Genomic DNA, 24710 nt, shown 5'->3' on the forward strand with positions numbered 1-24710 from the left:
ACCATTAACAGGCTTTGCAAAACTTGAGGACATGGTGGGGAAGGCGATTTAATGTTGACACAGCAGTGTTGACATTTTCTTTGTTCAAATTGCTTCCGGTGTACACGGACGTTTATTTTGAAAGGGGTTTTTTTTTTTTTTTTTTTTTTTGGAGGGTGGATTTGAGGCTGAGGTTCCTGTAAACCACAAAAGAAAAGCAAAGTAAAACGATTTGTTTTCGCTGAGTAAATTCAGGTTATTTACGTACTCATCAGGACGTTCAAAAGTATTTTTGATGTGTTTTGGCACTAAGCGGAACTGACATTTGCGTCAACGGAAGTGTTTTACGGTGACAGTTTTGTCCTTCGCTCAAATGTGTCACTTTTGTAACGCTATTGTAGTGTTTGTGCTCAAGTCTGTGACAAAACCTTTGGAGTCATGTGTGTTGGACAAACGAACGCGTTGTACCCCGACAGAGTGTGATTCATTATGAAACAATAAGCAGGTAAAATAAGAGGAAACTGGTGTTTTGCTAGCGTGTCGCTAATGCTAAACTTTGAAACGTGACCGCTTTAGGAATGAAAAGCAGCTACAACACTGTTAACTTCGTTTTTTAATTATTAGAAATGTAATGGCAGGTGGTTACCTGAATGCCCAGCTATGATTTATAAATACCAATTGGTCTGGAACTTTCTAGAGGTATTTGACAATGTTCACTTTAACTGGCAGTGAATTGATACCTAACTGCACACCAGAAGAAAACAACAATGGTGTTTTATAGCAATATAAGCTTGTATACATTATGTTGTACTACATGTTAGCATTTAAAAAGAGGATGAACTAAAACATTTATGGGAAAAATTCATACAAACTTAAGAAAATGGTTTTGAACATAAGTTGATGAAATGTACTGAACAGCTTTGTCGTCTTTTCCCACAGCATCAGTAACATCTGCCCATATCAGGATGTCATTCCCTTCGCCTCATGACCGCAGATTGAAAGAGATCGTGGACGAGGATGACCCCGTTGATCGGATGATATCCCGCACTGGCTGTGCTGAGCTGCATTATGCCGTGCAGGCGTGTATGGCAGAAAACCAGGACTGGCGAGCCTGTCAGAAGCAGGTCCAGAATTTTAAAGACTGTATGATGAACTTTCAAAAAGGTCAGAAAGAACAACGGGAGAGACTAAACAAAGCGTCAACGCCGTCTGTGGCCAGCTGAACTCATGAATACACTCATAGTGGGATGTGTTTCACATCTGAATGTTGAAAACTTATTAAAAATTAAACTTAAGAATGCTGAGTGGCTTTTGTTGGTGTTTATATTTATATACATTTGCAGACAATTTGCAACTTTTTCTTTTTATAGAAGCAAAAACAAGTTTTCAATTTAGTATTTCTGTAACTAAACTTTTTGACTTCTTGGTTTAGGATAGACACGTTACATTTTTCTGTGCTATGGAAACAAACCAGTAATATCTTTGGTACGTTCTTTCTGTGTTTGGCTTCTAATTCCATTTTTGGTTCTTTTTTTAAAACACAGGAAAGGTTTCTCTTTACCTTTGCATCTGCAAACATCCTCAGAGCTGACGCTGATGGTGGCGTCACTTCCTACTCCGTTTATCCGCGGGCAGCAGCCTCTGCCTTTCTCAGTGGCCTAGTGGTAGAGTGTCCGCCCTGAGACTGGGAGATCAGGGTTCGATTCCTGGTCGGGTCATACCAAAGACTTTGAAAAAATGGGACCCAATGCCTCCCTGCTTGACACTCAGCATTAAGGGGTTGGATTGGGGGGTTAAACCACCAAATAGTTTCCGAGCGCGGCTGTGTCTGTAGCTCACCGCTCCCCCAGGGGATGGGTCAAATGCGGAGAACAAATTTCACACACACACCTGTGTGTGTGACAACTAATGGGACTTTAACTTTAACGCCACCGTCAGCTCTGAGGATGTTTGCAGATGCAAACGACGCTGTCAGCAAAGTAAAGAGAAATCTTTCCTGTGTTTTAAAAAAGAACCAGAAACTGGTAATATTTTCAGTCATTTCTCAAGTCCGTGGTCTGTGAGCGTCACTGAGACGATAACGTCAGGCGACCTTTCCACAAACATCTTACATCATCATTTATCTGTGCAACTGCTGTGAAAAGTCACAAGTAAAATGTTTATTGGAAACCATTACTTGTTCCTGTATCAATGAAGTAAAATACTTCCAACAATACTTTCCAGCAGTGGTGGAAGTAGTACTTTTTTTTTTACTTAAGTAAAAGTACACAAAGAGGTAAGGATGCATTTTAAAGTGTACTTAAAAGAAGTTTCTCAGCATTTAAATATGTGTTGTAGAAATGTGCTGGGGGGGGGGGGGGGCAAATTGAAGTATTTTTTTACTTTGAAACTTTGCAACAGTACTTTTTTTTGTGAAAACTGGAGGTAAGATGGATGGTTGAACACAAGGGTAATAATTGAAGATTAATATCTTTTGTGTTTGCTTCAGGAAAGATCAGCTTCCTCTGATGACAACAAAAACAGAAAATAATGACAAGTTTTTAAGCTTCAGATTGTATTTATTTTGAAATGACCCTAATCTGACCGTCACTGCAGCATAATCGCAGATTAAACGCCTTTGAAAGAGATTATCAGTAAAACATTTGGAGCTAAGATTCACCGCACTAGCCTTCAAATGAAATAATTAGTTGTTTGTTTTGAGCACAAGAAAAGTTTCATTCTTGATCTCCGTGGACCAAATTAGTGAAACTAACAAGGTATTTTGGAATGACTTTGGAATGGCTTGGTCTCCTGGGAGAAGCCGGTTTTGGAGTAAACATGAAGCAGACCCTCTACTGTGCGAGTCGGAGCATCGGGTGAGCTGATTCACTTCTGCAGACGCTAAAAGTGATGAGTTGTAACTCAATGATCGGAGAGCTTTTAATCAGACCTCCTAACAGACGACTCCAGCTATGTCTTCTCTCCAGACTGTGTTGAACAGCTCTGCCATCATTCACCCTCCAGGCTTCTACATCATTGGATTTGATACTTTTCCTTTTATCAGCACATACTTCATCTTCATGGCGTTTGTTTACGTGTGCACGGTGCTGTTTAACTCTCTGCTCATCTACATCGTTGCTGTTAATCATTCTTTACACACTCCCAGGTTCTTGGCCATTGTCAATCTGTCGGTGGTGGATCTGTTCCTGAACACGTGCACCATACCTGGGATGATAAAGATCTTTCTCATCAAAGATAACTTTATTCCTTTTAATCTGTGTTTTGTCCAAATGTATGTTTATTACGTATTAGCAGAGCTGGAATCCATCGCACTCACCATACTTGCTTACGATCGGTTGATTGCCATTTGTTTCCCTTTAAGGCAAAACTCAATCAACACAGTGCGGAGGATGGTTGGTATCATCAGCATCACCTGGTGCTTCTGTTTGGGTTCCACTGCATTTGTCACAATTATAATGACTCAACTGTCCTTTTGCAAGTCTGTGCGAGTGTTCAGTTATTTCTGTGACTATGCACCTGTGTTTCGACTTGCCTGTAACGACAACTCCTTGCAGTGGACTGCAGCATCCGTCCTCTCCATGTCCCTCCTCGGAGGTCCCTTCACTTTCATTCTCTTGACCTACGTCAGCATCCTGGTGACCGTGTTCAGGATGAAATCTGTGGATCGTCGACTAAAGTCCTTGGCCACTTGCGTGGAGCATATTATTGTTGTTGCTGTGTTTTACATCCCTCTGTTTGTTATTTTCACTATCGGGTTTTATGTAGGAGCGGTGGACCCAGACCGGAGGGTTCTGAGTCTGTCCCTGGCCTCCTGCATCCCTCCTTGTATTAATCCTGTTGTCTATTCTTTGAAAACCAAAGAGATCAAAATCAGAGCAATGGCGCTGTTTAGAGTAAACAGAGTTAATGCAAACAAATGATAAGAAACACTAAAGAAGACTACAGATTTTAAAACTTCATGTGAGTTCATAAGTGAAGATCAGAATGAAAAAGTCTTTTGAACAGAGAATGGTGCATTTTCTTCAGTGTAGTTCCAACTTTATACTTTCAGCTCACACTAGAAGAAACTCATGCTGTACATAATAATTTCCAATTGAACTTTAGGAAGATCTGTTCTGCTTTAGCTGTGGATTACTGAATAGAAGCAACACTGTTTTAATTTTAAACATTTTTTAGGTATGCCCTATATACAGTAAAGCATCTATCATACTATAATATAATACAAAAAATAATTTTATCCAAAATTTACCAACACAACAAAAACTATAACGGAATTCTGATCCTTTTTGTATTTTAATACTTTTAAATATGAGAATTTGCTTCAAAAAAAGGCTATTTACATACCAAAAGTGTGCAAGAAGGATTTAACTGTAATTAACAATTTTATTTCCTAAATATTAACAAGCATCAATGTCCAGCGCTTGATAACATCCTGGTTTTACCAAAGATGTTTGTCCAGATGTACCTCAAGGACTAAAATGGCAGTAGACAGTAATAGATTGCAAACTTTCATAGTTTGTTTTAATATTATTGTACAAAAAACTTTAAGGAATTGAATATTAACTTGCAAAAACTTAATCTGTGATTTCACAGTTTTTAAAGTTCCCCTTCTTTCTATTTCTTGGTATTTTTATTCCATTTTTCCAGAATTTTGTTGCCACATTTTTCATTAAATCACAGAAATACTACCAACACAGATAAAGTGGAATAATGAAAGAAGATGTTTTTATGATACATTATTATTATTATTATTATTACTATTATATTTTTTGTATATTTGTATGCTTTCACTGAAGTGCCAGAATCAATCCATGCTTCTAAGGCAGTTTCAGGGTTAGTTTATGGAAAGCGTCCTTATTATTATTATTATTATTATTATTATTATTATTATTATTATTACTATTATATTGTAACAAATGTAAGTTTTCTTGCAAAAGTCCAGTGAACATTGAATAATCAGGTGATGAATGCTGCCCTCTAGTGGTTACAATGCGCATTGCACTATAAAGTTCCTAAGAACAGTTGTTCACCTGCTGCAAGTACAAATGGGACTTTTTACCATAAAAATCATTTAGTTTAAGCATACTGACCACTTGTCCAGCTTGTTTCTACACCAGTTTCCTTAATGCATCAACAGCATACTGCAGCATGGAAGTCAACACAGCGAGGTCTCCAGCTGTATGGCGACCTAAGTGGGACTTTTCAATCAACAAAGAAAAAGATTAATTTGGTTTTCATTCAGAATGCTATGAACGAGAAAGGTAAAGAGGATTTTTTATGCAAATAAACATAGATTTGCAGGGCTAGCTAGTGTAGAATACTGAAGAATTATGAGTTAAACTCCAGATGACCTGATAATTTTTACCAAAGTCATTTCTGAAAAGGGCTTGAGTGATTTTGTTTGTTCTCCCATGGGGTATTAAGAAACTAGCCCTGTTCTGTAAATGAAAATGCCATAAAGCACCCTTTATTAGTGAATATTTTCAGCTTGTCAGCTTTGTTGACTTCTGTTAACCACCAAGTTTCCACAGTTATATTTGATGATCATTAACTCATTTAATCATATCACTGTGTGAATTTGATTATCTTCTTTTTCAGTGGTTCACAAGCTTTTTTATGATCTCTGAGTCCCACCTTGTTGTTAAATAGTACAAGTCTGATTCATTAGTGCAGCTTTCCTTTGATTTGGTTGATGGCCACATAATCTCTCTATAAGGGGTTTATAGGTCAACTTAATAGAAACACAAGAAATCAGCCTTTTCACGTCTGGCAATGGAGTGTAAGGGGTTTTCTGCCTTCTGATGGACACAAGCTGTTACTACAGCCTATATAAAGTTAAACAAGATACAATTCCTGAGTGTATGCAGACTCTTTCAAAATAAAACCAGGACCAGTGGAGTTTAAGGTTGTCACAAATGGAGGGCACCAATCCCCCATCTCCCCGTCTCTATTGAGTTGTTTAAAGAAGCAACTTTTTCATATTTTTTAAACATTTTCTCGGAGCCAGTATGTGCTAACATGACCCTTTTCAGGGTTAATTAGAGACTGAAAACGAACTAATAGAGTAAAATGCGAACAAGGCTAAAAATGGACTTGTATATTTATTTGAGTATTATCTTCATTGTATATTTATCTGTAAATGTGATAATTGACTTTATTTGTAAAATTGATTATTTGCAGAAGAGAAATAAACATTTGTTTCGGATTTGTGGTCATTTTACAACTGTTCATTTGAATACTTACATTGGACAAAGAAGGGAAATGTTTCCAAAAGCCATTTTTTTATTTGTCAATGTGTCATGTGTTTACCTTATGTGGATCAGGATGTCTAGCTTAGTTAGCCCAAGTCCTGTTATTCATTAAACACATAAATCATAACATTGTGATTTCACAGATCAGTCCCCTGATTATTATTGACCAACAGTTGTTTTGATTAGCTTTATTAGAAATAAAGTTCTTTGATTAACTAATGAAAAGCATTCTTCGTCCTTCTTCTGTCTTCTTTGCTGGAATGTAAACATCACAAGCACGACCTTGGCAACTTATGCACACTGTCACTGTGTCAAAGGGCAGCTGTTAAGGGCAGAAATGGCATATTCATAACACTACAAATGTGTCCCGGCTAAGCTATTTTGCGCGTTAGGTTGAGAGAGAGACCACAATCAATATTTTTATAGGGTTCGTATGGTTCAACAAAACTAAGAAGTGTACGTAAACCTAATGTTTGTCTAAATGGCTTAGAGAAGACAAGGCTGCCGTGGCTGCGCCGCTTACCTACAATGTGGAAGCTGAGGGTAAAATTGCCCTTGTTTTCCAGGCGGCTTACTTTGCTAAAAAAAATGTAAAAAACTTAGACTGAAGTATATTAAAATAGCGGAAATTGCTGGCTTTGTTTTTACAGAAATACTCATGAAACACAACAAGCATGCCTGACTTTTGTGCTGCCTATGGAAGCACTAATAGACGATTTCTTCAATCCCCACAACGTGGGATCACCTTTCATTCGTAAGATTTAACAATAACAAACATTCACCTGTGTTAGGCTGATAAGTCTCTGTCATCTTTAGGTAGTCAAACTATAGTTCTTGTCTGATTTCTCACCTGACATCATGTTGTTCTATAGGCCTATGTAAAGTATGAATGCAACCACACTGTCCAGTTACATTGGTAATTGTAATGTCAGGATTTGTTGTGAGGCGAGCCATGACCAAGCTGTCCTGTGATGTGTGCCGTGCCAGCCTGGTGATGGATGCTGCATCTGCCTGTGATGACCAGAGTTACCATTTGCTGACTCTGAAGAACAACGGGGGTCTTGTGGTCTCATCTGAAGGTACTGTGAGGGTCATCAGAGCAGCAGAGTGAGCAATTCGCCAGGCGTCAGCGGGCAGACGATCACAGCACATCAAACCACTGGAGTTCGTCTATGTGCGCAAGAGGATCGGGTCAGAGGATGTCTTTTTGCTTAGGGAGCACACCAGTGAGACAAAGTAAGCCGTACGGAATTGAGTCTCACTCCCATACACTGTTGACATCTATTGTCTCCCTGTTCTTTAAGCTGAGGATGCACCACATTGCAAGATTAGCAACTCAGTTTTCAGTGTGACAGCGTGAGACAGAAGCTCACAAAAGCTGTCCTTTTCAAAGGTCAGTAGGAAATCACGATGTGCTTTAGCATCTGTCTCTAGATCTGTTATTTTTATCATCAAAAGCATGTATAATCTGTAATAAACAAGTTTTTCATAACTGTCAGTCTGTCATTCATTTACTCTTTAATTTTTGAAGTGTGTATTTAGCCCTTTACTTTAACTCACAATTATCCCAGTTTTCTCTTCTCAAACTTTCATTTTAAATGGGTTGCAGGCTGAAAGTGGAAATAAATATAAATTATTATAATTACGTACCAAAGCAAGTATATATATTAGGCTCATATTACTTGCAAATATTAAAGTCAAAGTAAATAAAATATATTCTGTATATCTTCATTTGTCTTTTTATAAAATATTTTCTCAGTCATTGAGGTTCTAGAGTTGTTTTGTTTTTTTGGACTAAATTTTGTTTCGTGCTTCTGTGTATTTATTTTTGTTTTTGTTTTACTATTTTCTGTAAATTAAATCAGGTATTTGAGTTTTTATTTATATGGTAAGTTATGAGGTATCTTAAAACTTATATTTATAAGTTGACCTCAGTTTACAAACTACAGCTAGCTCATCAGAAGCAGATCTTGTTGACATTAAAATGGTAAGTCTATGGGAAATTGGCAGGATAGGGGAAAACGGCTGAAAAGTGAAGTGAAATAAGGAGAGTTTCCTGCTAAAACTGATATATTTCATAGCCACGTATCTGATGTTTCTAAAAAATCAAACCGTATGAAAAACGGTTGAAAATTGAGAAAGTTAAGAGTTGTTTAAATAGTGCATGCACCACTAAACACCAGTGTTAGAGGAGGTCAGCTGTCCGAAGTAAGATGGCCGCCGCGTACGGACGCCGTCAGGGTCCACTGATGAACAGCGCGGGTGAGGGATCTAGCTAATATATATGATATCTATGGGTGACTGACCCAAATGTGCTGTTAGCAAAGCAATGCTACTCTGAACAATGAGCTTCCAGCCCAGAACAGGTAAGAAAATGTTTTTGTTAACAAATATTGTTGTTTTTTGCAACAATTTTAATGATGAGCCAGCTATATTTCTACTAATGAAAGTAGTTTGCTAATATTAACAGGCATGAGTCACTTAATGAGTCAGTTGGGGTTGTAAATCATGACTCGCGAGTCAGTAAAGTGATTCTGGAGAATTGAATGATTCGTTCATGACTCGCACGTCACCATCAGCCATACATAAACCAAGCGCACCCACAGATGGTCAGGGAACTTTAAAGGTCCATCTCTGACCTGAACAGAAGTGTGCTGATTCTGCTAGATCCAAAGCAAATGTAAAATATTAACATGCAACACATTTCTGCTCCATCATTCTACTTGTGACCCATCAAGCACAGAAAATCCTGCATTACTGGTTATACTTGTGATTCATAAAAACATACTGGGTACCAGGCAAGTGCTGTGCAGTGGCTAAAAATATCAGAAGAGGGCCTTGATGGCATAATTTACCGGACAAATCTGTATGAGAACAAATCAACAAGCGAATAATTGCTTCTAAAGAAAAGACCCCCTGAGTCTGTGTTTTAAACCTGTTTTAATACGTGTTACTTTTATTATCAGACCATTGTTGAACAGAGGTACAGGTATGAGGTGAAGCAGCTGTGAGACTTTGGTAAAAGAATGTGGATTTTTTTTTTCCAACAGCACAACAAATTCATACTGCAGCACATGAATGTGCGCCGCGATGAGAGTAAATACAGATACATGTATGAGAGCAACGGTTCCAGTGAGTCCCATTTTTGGTTATTTTTTTAAAACACAGGAAAGCATTTAACTTTTTAAATTTAACTTTTTTATATTTACCTTGCTGTTTGCGACGCAAACAAAACAGCAAGAGAAACCTTTCCTGTGTTTTAAAAAAGAACCAAAAATGGAATTAGAAGCCAAACACAGAAAGAGCGTACCAAAGAGGTTCCAGTGAGATCCGCTCCAAGAAATAATCATTTCTTAAAATGCTCGGCATTTCTCTCATTCGTCTGGTGTTACATAATCCACAGGAAGTGACATCACTTCCTGTGCTGGACAGAAATAAAATATGGTCTTTTTATTTTTATTCTTTATTTGACTGAGCTGAATCAAGCAGATAAAAAAAAATACCAGGTAACAATTTATTTTCCCTGTATGACCTCTAGTTTATGTTTTACCAACTGTTTCACATGTTTTTGTTTTCTTTCTTTTTTTGTTTGTTTGTTTTAAACTTTGTTTTCACAATTCTCATAGTTGTACTACTAGTAAAGAAAAATACTGTATTGTTAACTATCAAAATAAATAAAATTGTTATTTACATAACATATAAACATCACTAAAACAGCTTGTTTTAATAAGAATAGGCTACTGTATGTCTGTCATGCTTTCATCTAAACAAATGAAGCCATGAATGAGGTTTTACAGAGCTTAAACCAACCCGCCTCTATCCATTTTACCTGGACTGCTCGTCACGAGTGCTGCTGGTTTTCATCCACACATTCAATCTTCCTGTTCTTTCACTTAAAAAATGGTGACACTTTTTTCTCTGTGCAGAAATAAAATCCTTCCCAAAGACATTTACTGGAAGAGGAAAATTTCAATCCTAACGTCCTTTAATGCTGGAATTTGTTGAGTTTTACATGTTTTGGTGGTAAAATGAAGAGGCGTCAACGCTGGCTTCAGAGCTTCAGTTTGCTACAAGCACATGGACGCTGCTGACTTTTATTTTATTTGGATTGAGACGTTGTCAGCTTGCAGTCAACAAAGTAAAAAGTAGCATTAGAATGCACCATTGTTGTGTTAGTAGCAGTTTGTGTGTAAAATGTAAACTGACTGAAACTCCCCCCACCCTAAAAAAAAAAAAAAATACTTTAGGCCCGTTTCCACTATCAGAACTTCCGGATAATGTTACCAGATCTTCACAGCATGGGCGGAGAGGAAACAAGAGAACATCAGGATCGGGTTTTCCTTTAAGACCGCAGATGATCGACTATAGAGGACCTACGAGATCTGCTCATGATTGCAACTATCCATCTACACTTGTAGAAATAAATCTTGAATTTATTCAAAGGTGCAATATGATGAAGTAAGAATGACATCCTGTGGTCAAATTTGGTTACTGCAGCCCATTTTTCTAAACAAAAAGTTACTTTCTCACTACTGTTCTGTGACCTTCATGGCTGTTGCCAGTTACGGATCAGTGCCAGAAGATTCTAGACGTAAAGACGAGTTATACACAGTAAGTTGACAGTCGTCTCGATTCACCGGGTTGGCCCCAAAGGAACATTTTCTGGGCCGTTTCAGAGATCAACAAAGTACATCACCCAAGTTCACTTGAGTGATGTACTCAGTGGAGGCACTGGACTTGTGGTCATGCTGATTGGTCGTAACTCAGCCGAAAATTGTAAAGACATTGGCCAAAGCAACTGGCATTTGTACAACTTGAAGAGTTGCTGATGAAGTGGAATGGAAAGAAAATAAAATCAGCAGCTTTGGTGCTGTTTTAAAATCATCGTTTTTAACTCCCAACGCCGAAAAATGAATTGGAAATCCTCCCGAACAACGCCTTAATTCATTGAACTCCGTGGTCTCCCAGAGAGGACGGTATAAATGGCGCTGGTCATTGAACGCCGCTTTACATGTCACACATTCGCACTCCTCGACCCCTGAATGAATTACAGTACAGCGTACTCTTAGTGTTTATGATGTCACTGGAAGCTTTTTGGCGCTGATCAGTGACAACGCTCATGACTGAAATGCTCTTGAAATGATGACGTCTTAGCAAAGTCCTAAAAGAGATGATTTTGTATGGAGACACAACGGCTGAGATGACCGAGTCCCAGAAATTTCCCGGAAATCCTATAGTGGAAACACGGCTATCGTGGAAAGGCAACGTCGATACCATACGAAGCAGTCAGAGCGCTAGTGCTTCACTTTTCTACAGCTCTGATTTTCCAGCGTCTACCACTGTCTAAATGACGCCATCTGGAGTTCTACTTCAAACTCTCTTCTCCGTTGTTTTAATCCCACAAAACTGTTCGTGTACAAGTCAACAAAAAATATTCTCTTTGAAAAAAGGAGATGCATATAAAACTGTAGTGAATAAATAATGAATGAATAAGGTTCAATAAAACGTGAACATTGTTGACGTTCTCATATTGCCATCTAGAAATGTCCCACCACAAGGAAGTATCCACGTTTAGCCCAGATCATCACTGAAAGGCGGACAGGGGCCTTTCTTTGCTCCTCGAGCTTCTGTAACATGTGCTCAGATGAGAGAACAGAAAAACGGAATAATAAAAGGTTTCTCCACCTGACTCTGCCTCGTCCCTCTTCCTGTTGTCTCTGTAATGTCCCAACAAAATTTCAAACAAGGTATTTTGTTTTTCTGCTCATCCACCCCTTCATTTATCTCTCCTCCAGATTTGGAAAGATAGATAAGGGGATTTTTTTTTCCTCCAAAGTTTTCTATCTTTCATCTCAGGATCAGCTGTGGGGGCGTCTCCTCTTCCTCCTCCTCCAGACGGGGGAACTGGACAATGATTCTAAACCCACCCTAGACGGGGGAGCTGGGGGGGCAGAGGGTGCTGGCTGAGCTGATGGAGATATCATCAGAGTGTGATGAGGGGCTTGGATCTGGGGAGGGGTTGGAGCATGTGTCAGGGGTCTGAGAGGGAAGGGCAGGCCAGGGAGGCAACGAGGAGGCTCCGCCCACTGCACGTTGGTTGTCATTTCTGAATTCACAGTCTGGATAGTCTGAAAAGATGACAACTTTACATCCGGGTGGCGTCCTCGTCTGAGAACCTGCCCCTCCTTATCAAGAGGGGTGGCCTGAAAGAAGGAAACGGGAAAACATCAGGAACAGGTTTTCCTGTGAGACAGCAGATGATCAACTACAGAGGACCAATGAGATCTGCTTATGAGTGTAACTGTCCGTCTACACTCAAAGAAATTAAGTGTTGAAATTAATTATAGATGCAATATGTAAGACTGAAGTAAGTATGACATCCTGTGGTCAAATTTGGTTACTGCAGCCCACTTCTATAAACAAAAAGTTTCTTTTTGTGAGCTTCGTAGCTGTTGCCAGTTACCGATTCCAGAAGATTCTAGATGACAAGTGAAGATGAGTCACACACAGTAAGTTGATAAGTAGATAAATACATTATCAAATCTGGTGTTAGCACTCTCTGGTGTTTTACGGTAGGGATCTTGTACACTTATTATGGTAATATTTCACCAGCTTTATAGGACGTGCAGTTGTTTGCCGTCTTAGCTTGCTGTCAGATTTGAATGACTCATTAACAAAATAAAACACCACAATTGACTCATTATTCACATCACATACACATTTCACTGAATATTGAGTTTGTAATTGAAAATGCAGCTTGAGATATTTTTACAGCCAACTATTTGTTTCTAATTCACCGTTAGCATTGTTAGCTCAAAGTTAGCCTCTATCCTGCTTCACTCGATGTTAGAGTGAAACAAAAAGATGCCATGGCTTCTTTGTGGTGCAAGAAATAACTTCTGGGTCGCCCGTGTTTACTGGCTTCAGTTCTTTAAACAACTGTAAAGGTTTTTGCCTACTGCTGTTGAATTATAAATGCCTGCACTGTAGCGTTAGCTCGGTACAAACTCGGCAATCTCACAAACTCACTGAGTGCAAACAGCCATTATGTAGGCTACCTCTTTAGCTTGTTGAAAAGGCAAAAACTGGCAACCTTCCTTCCAACATTGAGACGGTTTCATTATTATTTTTACTGTAGAATTCCTACATATTGCTCCTTTAACCAAGTAATTTCAACTGGTTCTACTAATTGCTTGAATGTAAAGAGTAATAAACTTTTTTATGTTATGTTAAAAGTACGGGGCTCTGCAACTAGAATTTGACACGTCACATCACTGCTAAATCTCCTAAATCTCAAGGTCCTCCATATTTAATCAGCAGTCAGCCACACAACAGAAACAGGCCATTAGGTAGGACGCTAGACAAAAAAACCCCCCACATGAATAACATCTGACACTCGACTCATACAAGGGTGTGAACTTATTCCTTTGCAACAAATGATGCAAACCAAAAGCTGTTTACTTGAGAACTGTGTTACTGTGTGTAGCAACATAAAACATGACATAATTCACACAACTTCATTTGCACACACAGTTCTATTAGACACTGGTGAACAGCAACACAACACAGGGCAAGGCTAGTGTGAAAGCAACATTGTTGCAGGTGATGCAGGAATTAAAAGGGATGAAAGGGAAGAAGCACAAAGCTAAACAAAGAGATGCTGTCACAAAAGCACAGGTGCAGCATCAGCTGGGTACCACTCAGGCATTGGGAGGGAAGGAGTGGTGTCACCAGCTTCAGAAACACCATTTAAACTGGTTTTGATTTCTTTCAGGTTTGCAAACTCTCAAGTCTCCGTGGAAACCTGGCGTACCTTATCCAGTACATGGCCGGGTGCTGGTAGAAATCCAACGACCCAGATCTCTGCATAGAAAAGCTGTCATCCAGCTGAACACAAAGAAAAACCAGCACAGTCAGGCTAAACACCAGTTCTAACTGGGGTAGGGACCATTTCAAATGTCTGTGACTCTTTCGAAACCAGCTGATTTAGAGGGAATTATTTTATATTAGTGACTCACAGAGATGACCGACACGCCCGCGGTGGTTTCGTTGACTTTTGGCCCGGTGTTGAAGTGTTTCTTTATCTTTCCGGCTACTAACAGCTGGTGCTCATTCTCACATAGACCTTCATTCTGCAGCAAGCAAAGGAGAAGAACAAGTCAACATTTCTGAAATAAAAATGCAGCTGAAGAGAAGATGAGTCCTCTATAAACTCACAGTCACCCAGGGGTGCTCCAACACCTGGAGGGCAGTATACCTCTGATCCACCTCCACTTCCAGCATGGATCGGATCAGGTCCTGCAGCATGAAGGGATGGACAATTACAGTGCAAATTACATTATTCAGTTCACAGTTGATCCAAAACCCAAGAGTTTTACCTTGGCTGCTTCTGACACATTGTCCCAGTATGGTAGAGGAAATTCTAGCTGTCCCATAAGGATCTGGTCAAAAAGTGCTTCTTGATCCTCGCTGCTCCTGCAAACATTTTCACAATAACAAAACATTCAATGAGAAAGGTTTCACTGGCATCTAGTGGTGGGCATGTCTAATAACAACCAAACAAATCAAGTCAAAATGATGTTTGTCCTTTTTAGAGCGGCTTTAGTCTCCATTTTGCCTTTAAGTTTATGCTCTAATGTTAAAAAATAAATTATGCCATTTCAGTCATACAAATAAACCAACAGTAACATTTTTTGCTAGCTAGTGTTACTCTCTGTGGCATTAAATCAGAAAAATACCGGAAGTTTGTTAGTTTAGATTTTATTGTTCACTTACCCTCGAAAAGGAGGGAAACCACACAGCAGGATGTAGGTGATGACTCCAGCAGCCCAGATGTCCACCTTAAGGCCGTATCTGCAAACGAGTAACAAACTAATTTCACAGCAAAGGTAAAGTAAAACAGTAGAGTTGCAGACAAGATAGAAAGGACTCATTTCTAACCATCATCCATACAAATACAAGATGATATCTGCTACGTCTCTTTCTGCTCTTACCCTGTTTCTGCAATGATTTCAGGTGCTACATATGTTGGGGTCCCGCAGACAGTGTAAAGGGGTCCGTCCACCACTGTCGCCAAACCAAAGTCTCCCAGCTTCAGACTTTTGCTGCCATCTGCATGTTCGTACACCTAAATATACACAAACACAAAAAATACAGCAACATTTGTCAAGCTTAATGCCTTAATTGGCTCTGATTTATATGTGCAATGGCTTAGGAAGTTCACCAGTTCTGCAGAAAATAATCTGCTTTGCTTTAACATCTTTTCTCTGGAAGAGGATTAATGCCACTGACGTAATGTCAGAATTCAACAAAATTTAGTCAGATTTTTATTTTTATGGCCCCAATCATGTCCCATACTTTTATATCAATGGCTTTTCACACCCAATGTCATATCTTGTGTCATTTGCCTATTTTTTATTTTTATTTTTTACCTGGTGAATGATTAATAATTACCCAGATTTAAAATCAAAAGCATGGAAGAGCTCAGACAGCAGGGATGGGAATAAAATAACCTACGGCCTCACGTTATGTGTGTGAAGTTAAATGCGGCCTTGAAGGAGAAGATCTCTAAAATGTGAATCCGACTATTTGCCACATGAAGAACAGCGGTTAGAGTATGAAGATGACAACAGAACAAATGAGGGTGTGTGCAGGAGGTGTGAAGGCTGCATGGATGAGTCATTTCTGTCTGTGAGAGCCAAGAATCTGCGGCATTACTTCATTGTTCATTCAGAAAGGAGACAGGAAATAAAAATTATAGAAGATTGTTTACAACGCGTGAACTCACCAGCAGGTTTTCTGGTTTGATGTCTCTGTGCACAATGTTGAGGCTGTGGAGGTATTTGATGGCATTAACCAGGTTGTAGAGCATGCCGCTGGCATCTCTCTCGGTGTATCTGTTGGCAGAGGTGATGGCGTCGAACAAATCTCCTCCCTGTAGGCATGGGGGGATTAGAGTGGTCAGGATCATGACGTTACAAGATGTTCTTTGATGTTTTTAGATTTCAAACTGAACCTGACCAAATCATTTCTACGTTTTCTGTCAAAACAAACTGAATTAGCCGCATTTTATATGGAATAATCTGTGGCGTCCTCCCTTAGTTTGTTCCAAACCTCTCCTAGAGGTGCCGCACACCGGCAGGCAGAGCAAGCAATTGCTTGGGACCCCCAAGCCACAAGGGGGCTCCAGAGGGCCAACAAACTTTGAAGTCACCCCACCCTTCCCCACACAAATTTTCTGATCCTTCTCTTTTTTCCCAAGTCATAATTTTTCCCACTCCCTCCTGAGTTCCTCTCTCTCACTGGACTAGTTCCCTCTTCCACAATCAGCCTGTTGGACTTCCACAGAGACAGAATATCATACATGAAAAGTGTCAAATGTTTGATATTTAATCACGTTTCCACTCAAGTTCCAAAAAGTACACAAAGATAAGTTGTGTGTTACAGGGAAATCACTGAAATACAGTAAAAACAGACAGGAGAAATGTGCAAAAATAAAAATAATAACAATACAAAAATTTTTTTTAAAGAGAGATCATATCTCTCCTGTCTTAGCTTCCCTACATTGGCTGCCTGTTAAATTCAGAATAGATTTTAAGATCCTCCTTCTCACATATAAACTTTTAATAATCAAGCTCCATCATACATCAGTGATCTGATTGATCAATACTTTCATAACCGAGCACTTCACTCTCAGACTGCAGGTTTACTGGTGGTTCCCCGAATATCTAAAAATAGGATGGGAGACAGATCTTTTAGTAATCAGGCTCCTCTCCTGTGGAACCAACTCCCAGCTTTAGTCCGTGAGGCAGACACCTTGTCTACTTTTAAGACTAGGTTTTAAACATTTTTATTTGATAGGGCCTATGGTTAAAATCTGATGTTAGCCTAGATCTGGACAAGTGGGGGAGTAGAGGGAGGTGGAGTGTACAGTTGGTAAAGACGGCTCTCCCTTGCCTTGCCTCCAACATGCCTCCATCTAAAAGGCTAGGTTATCCAATTCAATTCAAAGATACTTTATTAATTCCAGAGGGAAATGAGAGTTTCAGTAGACACAATTCAGATTAGACATGCATGGGTAAGACACTTGACAAGAACTGGTGACTGTGGTCATTCGCATCCCTGAGTTGTGCTACCCTAATAGAGATCAGAGGGTTACATGAGGATTGGTTCAGGTGGAGGGAAAAAAGGCACTTCAGAGTTACCCCCCACCAGGAGGGCAGTTTTGCTCTGCAAAAAACCTCAGACAGATATGCAATAGACTTCAGACATCACACAACATAAGTGTCCACTAGGTGGGGTGGTGGGTTTGGGACTATCCACACTTCAGTTCCTGCAGCCACTACAAGCAGAGCATGTCACCTCAGTCTGGACAGGGGGAGGAGCATTGAGGGTTGGATTGTGCAGTGACCCCGGAACGATTCGGCAGCCTTCCCGCAGTCCCTCCCATGCTGGGATAGGAGACAGAATTGCCATAGCGACGGCACATTTCACATTTCTTCTGAGGGGGGGGGGGGGGTGTCTTCGTTGGAGCTTAGCAGGCTCAAGGACACTAGATTCAGATTAGAAATTGTTTTGGGGCCAGACAGAGATCATGTCCTCTCTGTTTTAGAGTTCCTTGGTCCTCAACCTCTCAAAATCCCAATAGTGGACATTAATCTATCCCAATTCGTGCTGATTCGTCCACTCTATCCTTGATGGCATCCATCTTTTGTGCCAATGAATGAATCTCGGCCAAAGTTCCAAGCTCACGATTCATCTCGACAATTATGTGAGTCTGTGAATTCACAGCGCGGTGCAATCCATCTCTGAGCTCCGGGAGCAGGCCAATATTCCTCGACAGCTCATTAATTTTCTGGTAAGCCAGGAGTTATCTCTGTAGTTATGCTGCTACAGGCTTAGACTGCTGGAGGGCATACTGACCACTTTCCACACTCGACTACTTTCTTCTACAATCTGCTCTTTAACTGTATTATTTCCTGTTATTTCAGCTGTTAACTTGATTTTTTCTCTGTTTTTTCTCCCCAGAAGAAGCTACAATGATGTTCTGCTGAGCTGTGGTGCCCTCATGGAGGAGGTCATCGTCTTGAACACTGTTGCTAACCATTGAATCATTCTCCCTCTCCTGATAATAACACTTTACTTTCCTTGACATTGAATGTGCTACTACTAGTTTACCCATTTAATTATAGAGTCACTCGGATAAATACAATAAAGTTTATCTCTCACCAAATAGAATACTTATTAAGAAATCACAATGTAACCATAGACACATTACTTGATATATATTTGTGTGTGTGTGTGTGTGTGTGTGTGTGTGTGTGTGTGTGTGTGTGTGTGTGTGTGTGTGTGTGTGTGTGTGTGTGTGTGTGTGTGTGTGTGTGTGTGTGTGTGTGATTGCTGTAAAGTCACTGACACCAGTCAGATGCAACTTGCTGGGTTCCTTATTTAGGAAACTTCTTTCTGATTGGCTTGATGAATTGACCTGTATTGGAATGTTTATTATGTGAAATGCCTTCAGATGACTCTCTCTCTCTCTCTCTCTCTCTCTCTCTCTCTCTCTCTCTCTCTCTCTCTCTCTCTCTCTCTCTCTCTCTCTCTCTCTCTCTCTCTGTCTCTGTCTCTGTCTCTGTCTCTCTCTCTGTCTCTCTCTCTCTCTCTCTCTCTGTCTCTGTCTCTTTCCTCTCTCTCTCTCTCTCTCTCTCTCTCTCTCTCTCTCTCTCTCTCTCTCTCTCTCTCTCTCTCTCTCTCTCTCTCCACTTTGGACATGATCACACATAAGCACATTTCTGCCGCTGACTGGTTCCCATCTATGTTCTGTAGTACTCCACGCCACAACATGAACAGATGGATCACATTCCTGGCTCGTGAATTATGCACAAACATTTCGTGACTCAGAAAGTGAAAATAGAGAAAGAGAGGATGAAGAATGTGAACACACAAGAGCCCGGGGACTTCTCTCAATCTCATACTGCGCAATTTTGTCACTCGTTGCACGGGTCTATTGTTCCTCGTTTGTCTTTGTCAACATTTTATTTTCTATTCCACTTCTGTAAAACTGCTCTAATTTTTTTAGACCATGTGTAAGAGAAAGCCTATTGGGTGGAGACACACCTTGACCAGTTCCATGACCAGGTAGAGTTCGTTGTAAGTGTCCACCTCCTCGATGAGCAAAACAATATTTGGATGTTTGACCCTCCGGAGGATGGCCACCTCATTCTGGATCATGTGTTCCTAAAATAAAAGGAAAACAAAATAAATCTTAAAGTAAAAACATTTCTTAGAGGGACATCTGCACCACTGCAAGTGATCAGCAAATGTGGCGTTATTTTTGTTATTTGTTTAAAAAAAATCAACAGACATGGTAGCCTAGACTTAATGTGCAAAGAGCTCTTTTGGTGTATTTTGAATTAAAGGAGACATGCTACGGCTTTTTTTTTCTTAAGTTATAATAGTTCTTGGTTGATACTCAAAATGTTTACGAAATTCTTTCAACCAAATCCCTTTCACTAAAATTTATTTCAGCAGATTTATTTTTAACAGCCTCAGTACCTTCCAGAGGCGTTTCAGGGCTCTGTCACTTTAAGAAAACAAGCTGGAGCTGGCCAAGCCCACCCAACTACCCCCCCCCCCCCCCCCCCCACACACACACACACACACTCAGGCTGCTATAAGCTGAGAAGCTCCAAAATCCGGGAGGAACAGCGACTCTCTTCTCCAGGTGAGAGGTGGCTCTCTGCTACTCTCTGTGACATCACAAATGGGGACTTTTTGAAACTGCTCATAATTCCTCAAACTACACAATGACAGGTGGACAGGTATTTGGAGTTGTTTTATTTATACATTTGGAGTGTTTATAGAAGCAGAGAACCACTTGGAAAGGAGGCAAAAGGTGAGTTTTATATAATATACTTATATATATGATACTCCTCAGCTGATTACATACTGGAAATGGTATCAGCTTAAAAAATCATATTCTCACTTTTACACTTGACTTGATAGAAATGCGTATTGGAGTCTTATTCTCTGGATACTAGCTTACCTTTCCTCTGCATTTGCCTTTGTTGATGATCTTCAGAGCGTACTCCCGTCCCGTGGAGAGCTCCATACATTCCCGAACCACTGCAAAGTTCCCATCACCCAACATCCGCCCCACCTTGTAGTGGTCTGATATGCAGGATGGCACGGCTGGAACCGCATCAACGAGAATCTCAGCTGCACGACAAGAGGTTTGAAACGTTTTAGAGTCACTTGAATCTAAATAAGTTCATTTTTAAATGTGTTATTTTCTTTTTGGGGGATAATGAGTATTTTATATAGTTTATAAAATGCATAGACTGCATGATGAGCCATGGTTTGACTGAAAAGCCCATCATAAACAGTTTTTTTGCACACTAAATCTCTACAGATCCCTCTGTAAATAACAATCAATCTGGCAAATAAAAATTTAAATGTGGAACCGACTGGTGAATGAAAATGCAAATATATGAAATGGGTCCTCCTAGGTTTAATGTTATTCATGAATTAATTTATGACTGAAATGGCTTTCTGGCCTACCTGAATAAAACAAAAACGGAAACGCTCAGATCATATTACGAATCAGGGCCGCTTTGATTTAAAAATAAAAGAATCTCATCTCTGACCAGCTTTTAAAACCACATTTATCTTAATTCATTCAGCTGTGTGTGTGTGTGTGCGTGTGTGTGTGTGTTGGGGGGGGGGGGGGGGTGGTAGATGAACAAGGAGGGCTAAGGTGTGAGAAAACATAGAGCTGGGAACAAAATGTACAAATCAGAGGCAGACGGAAGCAGGATAGAAGAACACATCAAAGGTCAGAAGCATGACTCAGACGGTGCTGATATTTACCAAGTACAGAACAGATGAAAGATTGTTGCAGCACAATTTTCCTCACCTTCTGGAATGACTACATCGTTATCGTCCACTGGACTGGGAACCTGAGTGGAAGACAGAGAGGTGGAAGAACCCTTTGATCCCTGCAGAGAGGAAGAAAACAGGAGGACATTTTTATTTCTGCTTCTATAAACCATTATCCTGTTTATGTTGGTTTTTTTTTAATTGATGATTAACTACTTCCCAATAATCATTGGTCACCCAAAACCCGTCTCTGTATCTTCTCACTTATTAAAAAAACACTGATAAAGGCAGATCCATGCAAATGTCCATTTATGTAGAAAGTTGAGATGAGTCAGGAGACAAAACCTCATCAAGCCCTCCATCCCATAACCTTCCATCTGGTTGTCATAGCAGCAGCAGGGATGAGGAAAGAGGGCTTTGGAAGAGATCTGAAAAATGTTTGCCAGATAAATGGATCCCAGCCATTGTTACGATGCTGTTTCTCAGCCAGTATGTTCAGCAGTGGGAGGTGTGGAAGCAAGAAAAACAAGGTGAATTTTGGCATCCTAGTAATAATACAGCAAAGGCTGATGAAATACTATGTGTCAAAAACGTTTGGAAGAAAAATACATCCTGAGCCACATTGTTATTATGACAGAGAGGAGTAAAGGTCATTTACTATAAAGTATTAAATCCAAAAAGTATTTCCAGGACAGATCCGTCCTATTTCCTCACCCAAGTAGCTGTCAGTGGATTTACTCGTCTCTGCTGCTGCTGCTGTGACCTGAAAAGCACCTAGCTGAATGTAGCAGTGAGTCAGACTCTGCCTGCTTTATGTAACACCGTGTTTGGTCGGGCACTTCTCTGGGAACAAGAAAAAACCCACTTAATACCCGACGGGGGCCTCCTGCGCCTTATCTTAAAAACATCTTCATTCTGCTCTTTTTATTTTCTCTTCCCGGCTCATGGGTTTACCTCTGGTTGTGCCCTATCCTCTCCTCCTATCCCTCTCTCTTCCTGCCACCGAGGAGAAACAAAATGCTGTTGCTATGGAAACAGCTCACAGAGAGGAGAACAGCAGCTTATGAAACTTCCAGTGGGGAGACAGAAGCCTATATATGGTCATTTCCTGTCTGCGGGCTGGGAGGTGAGCTCAAACCTTCCATGAACCATTTTTGTTGGTCTGCCTGTTTTGTGCAAACGACCGTGAGACAGGTAGAATGACAGACAGGATGAGATGGAAATGATGAGGGAACAGAGAGGAACGTGTCTGGAGTCTGCACCCGTTGGCATCAATCATGGAATTCTGCAGAAACACGATACATACTGTTCCTTTAACAGAGTAACACACACACACACACACACACACACAGACCTTTGACATCACAGCTGGAGGTGGTGCTCTTCAAACCAGCAATGGTAAATACTCAGCAGCTGAATACTGATCAGTGCAGAAATGGGGATTAATGAGGATGTCCAGACATGAAAATAAAAAAAAGGCAGGATGGCAGAAGCAGATGGGTTGCAGCAGAGATAATGATCTATTCTGCGGGGAAGAATGTCCGCCAGCTGTAGAAGTGAGGATTAAAAATGCAGCGCACATTTACATAACCAACTTAAGGATGTTTCCAGCATTGTCCTCTCTGCTGCTGTCTGAATCTGATTACCAGATGCATCCTTCTTGCTCCATTTCTCAAGCTTGAAACCTCTTTTTCTAGCATGTTTGTGTCACTTTACATATCTAGGAAGATTTAATGAAAATTGAGAAGTTTTTTTTGTCCTAGGCTTCCTCTCTAAGATTTAGAGGGAGAAAACTTACAACAGGTTATAATTCCAGATGCTGCTTGATTCTAATTGGTAAACCTGATTGGAGGCTGCTTTTGAAAGCAGTGAAAGTCTAAAGTACCTGGGAATTAGGGGGACGTAAAGAAAACAATTGTTTTTAAATCAAGAAAAAGGCTAAAGTTTCTCTTCTCTAATAAAAAAAAGCATCTAAAAACAGAGATACACTGTAAGAAATAAATTATTGAATTTACTCAAATTATATCAGCTGGTTCCACTAAACATTTACTTTTAACATAATAATGTATAACAATGTCTGTTACGCTTTACATTTGAAGGGATACTAAGCAGTTTTGTTTGCTTTGAGCACCCCCTCGTTTCAGTTACGTCTTATCTGTTGTTACATCCATCAGTTTTGCCCGGAGGCCTGGAGGGCCCCGCCGTGTGGTTACAGCTCTGGTTTCAGGAGACGTTTGTTCAGGACCATGGACAGCGCCTTACTAGAGCCCTGACGGACCCCGGCTGCGAGTAGTTACTCTAATGAGGACGCCAACAAAAGTGGCTATGGAGGCCGAACTGGGACGGAGAGGAGGCGTGAACTGAGGAAGGAGAGAAACCGAGAGCGAGGCACTAAGAGACTGTTCTGAGAGACGGATCAGATTGACTGGATAAGGGCAGAGAATTTGCACTGAGACGCTGGAGTTACAAGTTGACCTAAACCCTGACGGGACTCCAACGCTGATTCCTGAGCTGAATGGGAAGCCGGCTGTTTTGTGTTATGTGCTATACCGCTGACTGACTTTAAGCCCGTTTGTGTGCTCGTGGACTGAGCTAAATAACTCACAGGAGAGAGAGAGTCGGATATCTCTCTCGTTTAACACATATTTTAAAACCACTTGGAGTTCTGACCGTGGTTGGTTTTAATGAAAGTTCTCTCTCTCTTTTACGAGGACACGTTGAGTTTTGAGGCCATGCTGCCCCCCCCCCCCCCCCCCCTTTATTATTGTTTTGGTTTAGCCGGGGTTTTTTTTTTAGCTAACTTCGCTCCTGCTGGTGGATTTCTGTTTATTAAAGACTATTTATTATTTACTGAGCATTTGACCCTTCCCCTGAGTTTCAGGGAGATTTTTGGTTACCTTTTCGTCCCACAGGAACCCTTCCGGAAGAGTTTTAAAAATACAACTGTGTAAATTGACTTAACTGACTCGCCTTGTGTTATGTTTCAACCCCATACCCTCCTGGACTTGAGGGGGTTGTAACATCTTTGGTCAAAGCAAAAGTGAAACATGTCTCCTCGTGGTGTATTCCTCTTTTTAACACCTTAATCTAACTGCTGAAACATCTCCTCAGCCTTCATTAGTTTCTAGAAGAGCAGTTCATCACTAAATTAAACAAATCAGCTGTGTTCACAATCTATAACATGCAGGAAACATGCTGGAAGCAGGCTGCAGCAACAGGTATGTAAGCTAAGCTAAGTCAAGTGGCGGCCCATCACTCTGAAGTTGCAAGTCCGGTATTCTGGATGCAGACGGCAGTGGGGGTCTGAGTGACATTTCAATAAGCCTATAAAGGGTCATTTTAGAACATGTTGGCTCAAGAAAATTATTTAAAAATATGAAAAAGTTTATTTAAGCAAATAGGTTTGGTGAAACCAGTTGACATTTATTTTTTACAGTGTAGATGACTAACGCATGATGCCAAACAGCAAAGTAAGTGTAAAATTGAGTGAGAAAACAAAAAGAAGAATGTGTTAATTTGAAAAAGAGACAAACATGTGTTTGTTGCCAGATTCACATTCTCCAGCTGACCCAGAAACTCACAAATATTTCTTCATGTGGCAGTTTT

The 24710-nt window shown here is 40.2% G+C and overlaps 2 protein-coding genes across 4 annotated transcripts in view; one reads left to right on the forward strand and one right to left on the reverse strand.

The window, feature by feature from the left end:
• The first annotated feature begins 208 nt into the window (after window positions 1–208).
• or41a3 (odorant receptor, family 41, subfamily A, member 3) lies at window positions 209–4344 on the forward strand. The gene is made up of 2 exons (XM_054730791.2): window positions 209–484; window positions 919–4344. The coding sequence occupies exon 2, from the start codon at window positions 2931–2933 to the stop codon at window positions 3897–3899; it is 969 nt and encodes a 322-aa protein (XP_054586766.2). The 5' UTR covers window positions 209–484; window positions 919–2930; the 3' UTR covers window positions 3900–4344.
• Window positions 4345–9152: 4808 nt separating this feature from the next.
• dclk1a (doublecortin-like kinase 1a) overlaps window positions 9153–24710 on the reverse strand; it is a 70097-nt gene continuing 54539 nt past the window's right edge. For 2 of the 3 annotated variants that reach the window (XM_054730792.2, XM_054730793.2), the window contains 11 exons: window positions 21142–21223; window positions 20272–20444; window positions 19344–19463; window positions 16018–16164; window positions 15224–15357; window positions 15006–15083; window positions 14609–14705; window positions 14448–14528; window positions 14249–14362; window positions 14044–14117; window positions 12232–12433 (listed from right to left, as the gene is read on the reverse strand). In XM_054730792.2, the coding sequence (XP_054586767.1) occupies window positions 12376–12433; window positions 14044–14117; window positions 14249–14362; window positions 14448–14528; window positions 14609–14705; window positions 15006–15083; window positions 15224–15357; window positions 16018–16164; window positions 19344–19463; window positions 20272–20444; window positions 21142–21223 (1158 nt within the window). In that variant the 3' untranslated portion in view covers window positions 12232–12375. Of the gene's footprint in view, window positions 12434–14043; window positions 14118–14248; window positions 14363–14447; window positions 14529–14608; window positions 14706–15005; window positions 15084–15223; window positions 15358–16017; window positions 16165–19343; window positions 19464–20271; window positions 20445–21141; window positions 21224–24710 lie in introns of all 3 variants that reach the window. The other variant, XM_070555857.1, reaches the window with a different exon arrangement.

Source organism: Nothobranchius furzeri, chromosome 10 (genome assembly GCF_043380555.1).
Source record: "Nothobranchius furzeri strain GRZ-AD chromosome 10, NfurGRZ-RIMD1, whole genome shotgun sequence".
NCBI classification, from domain to species: Eukaryota; Metazoa; Chordata; class Actinopteri; order Cyprinodontiformes; family Nothobranchiidae; genus Nothobranchius; species Nothobranchius furzeri.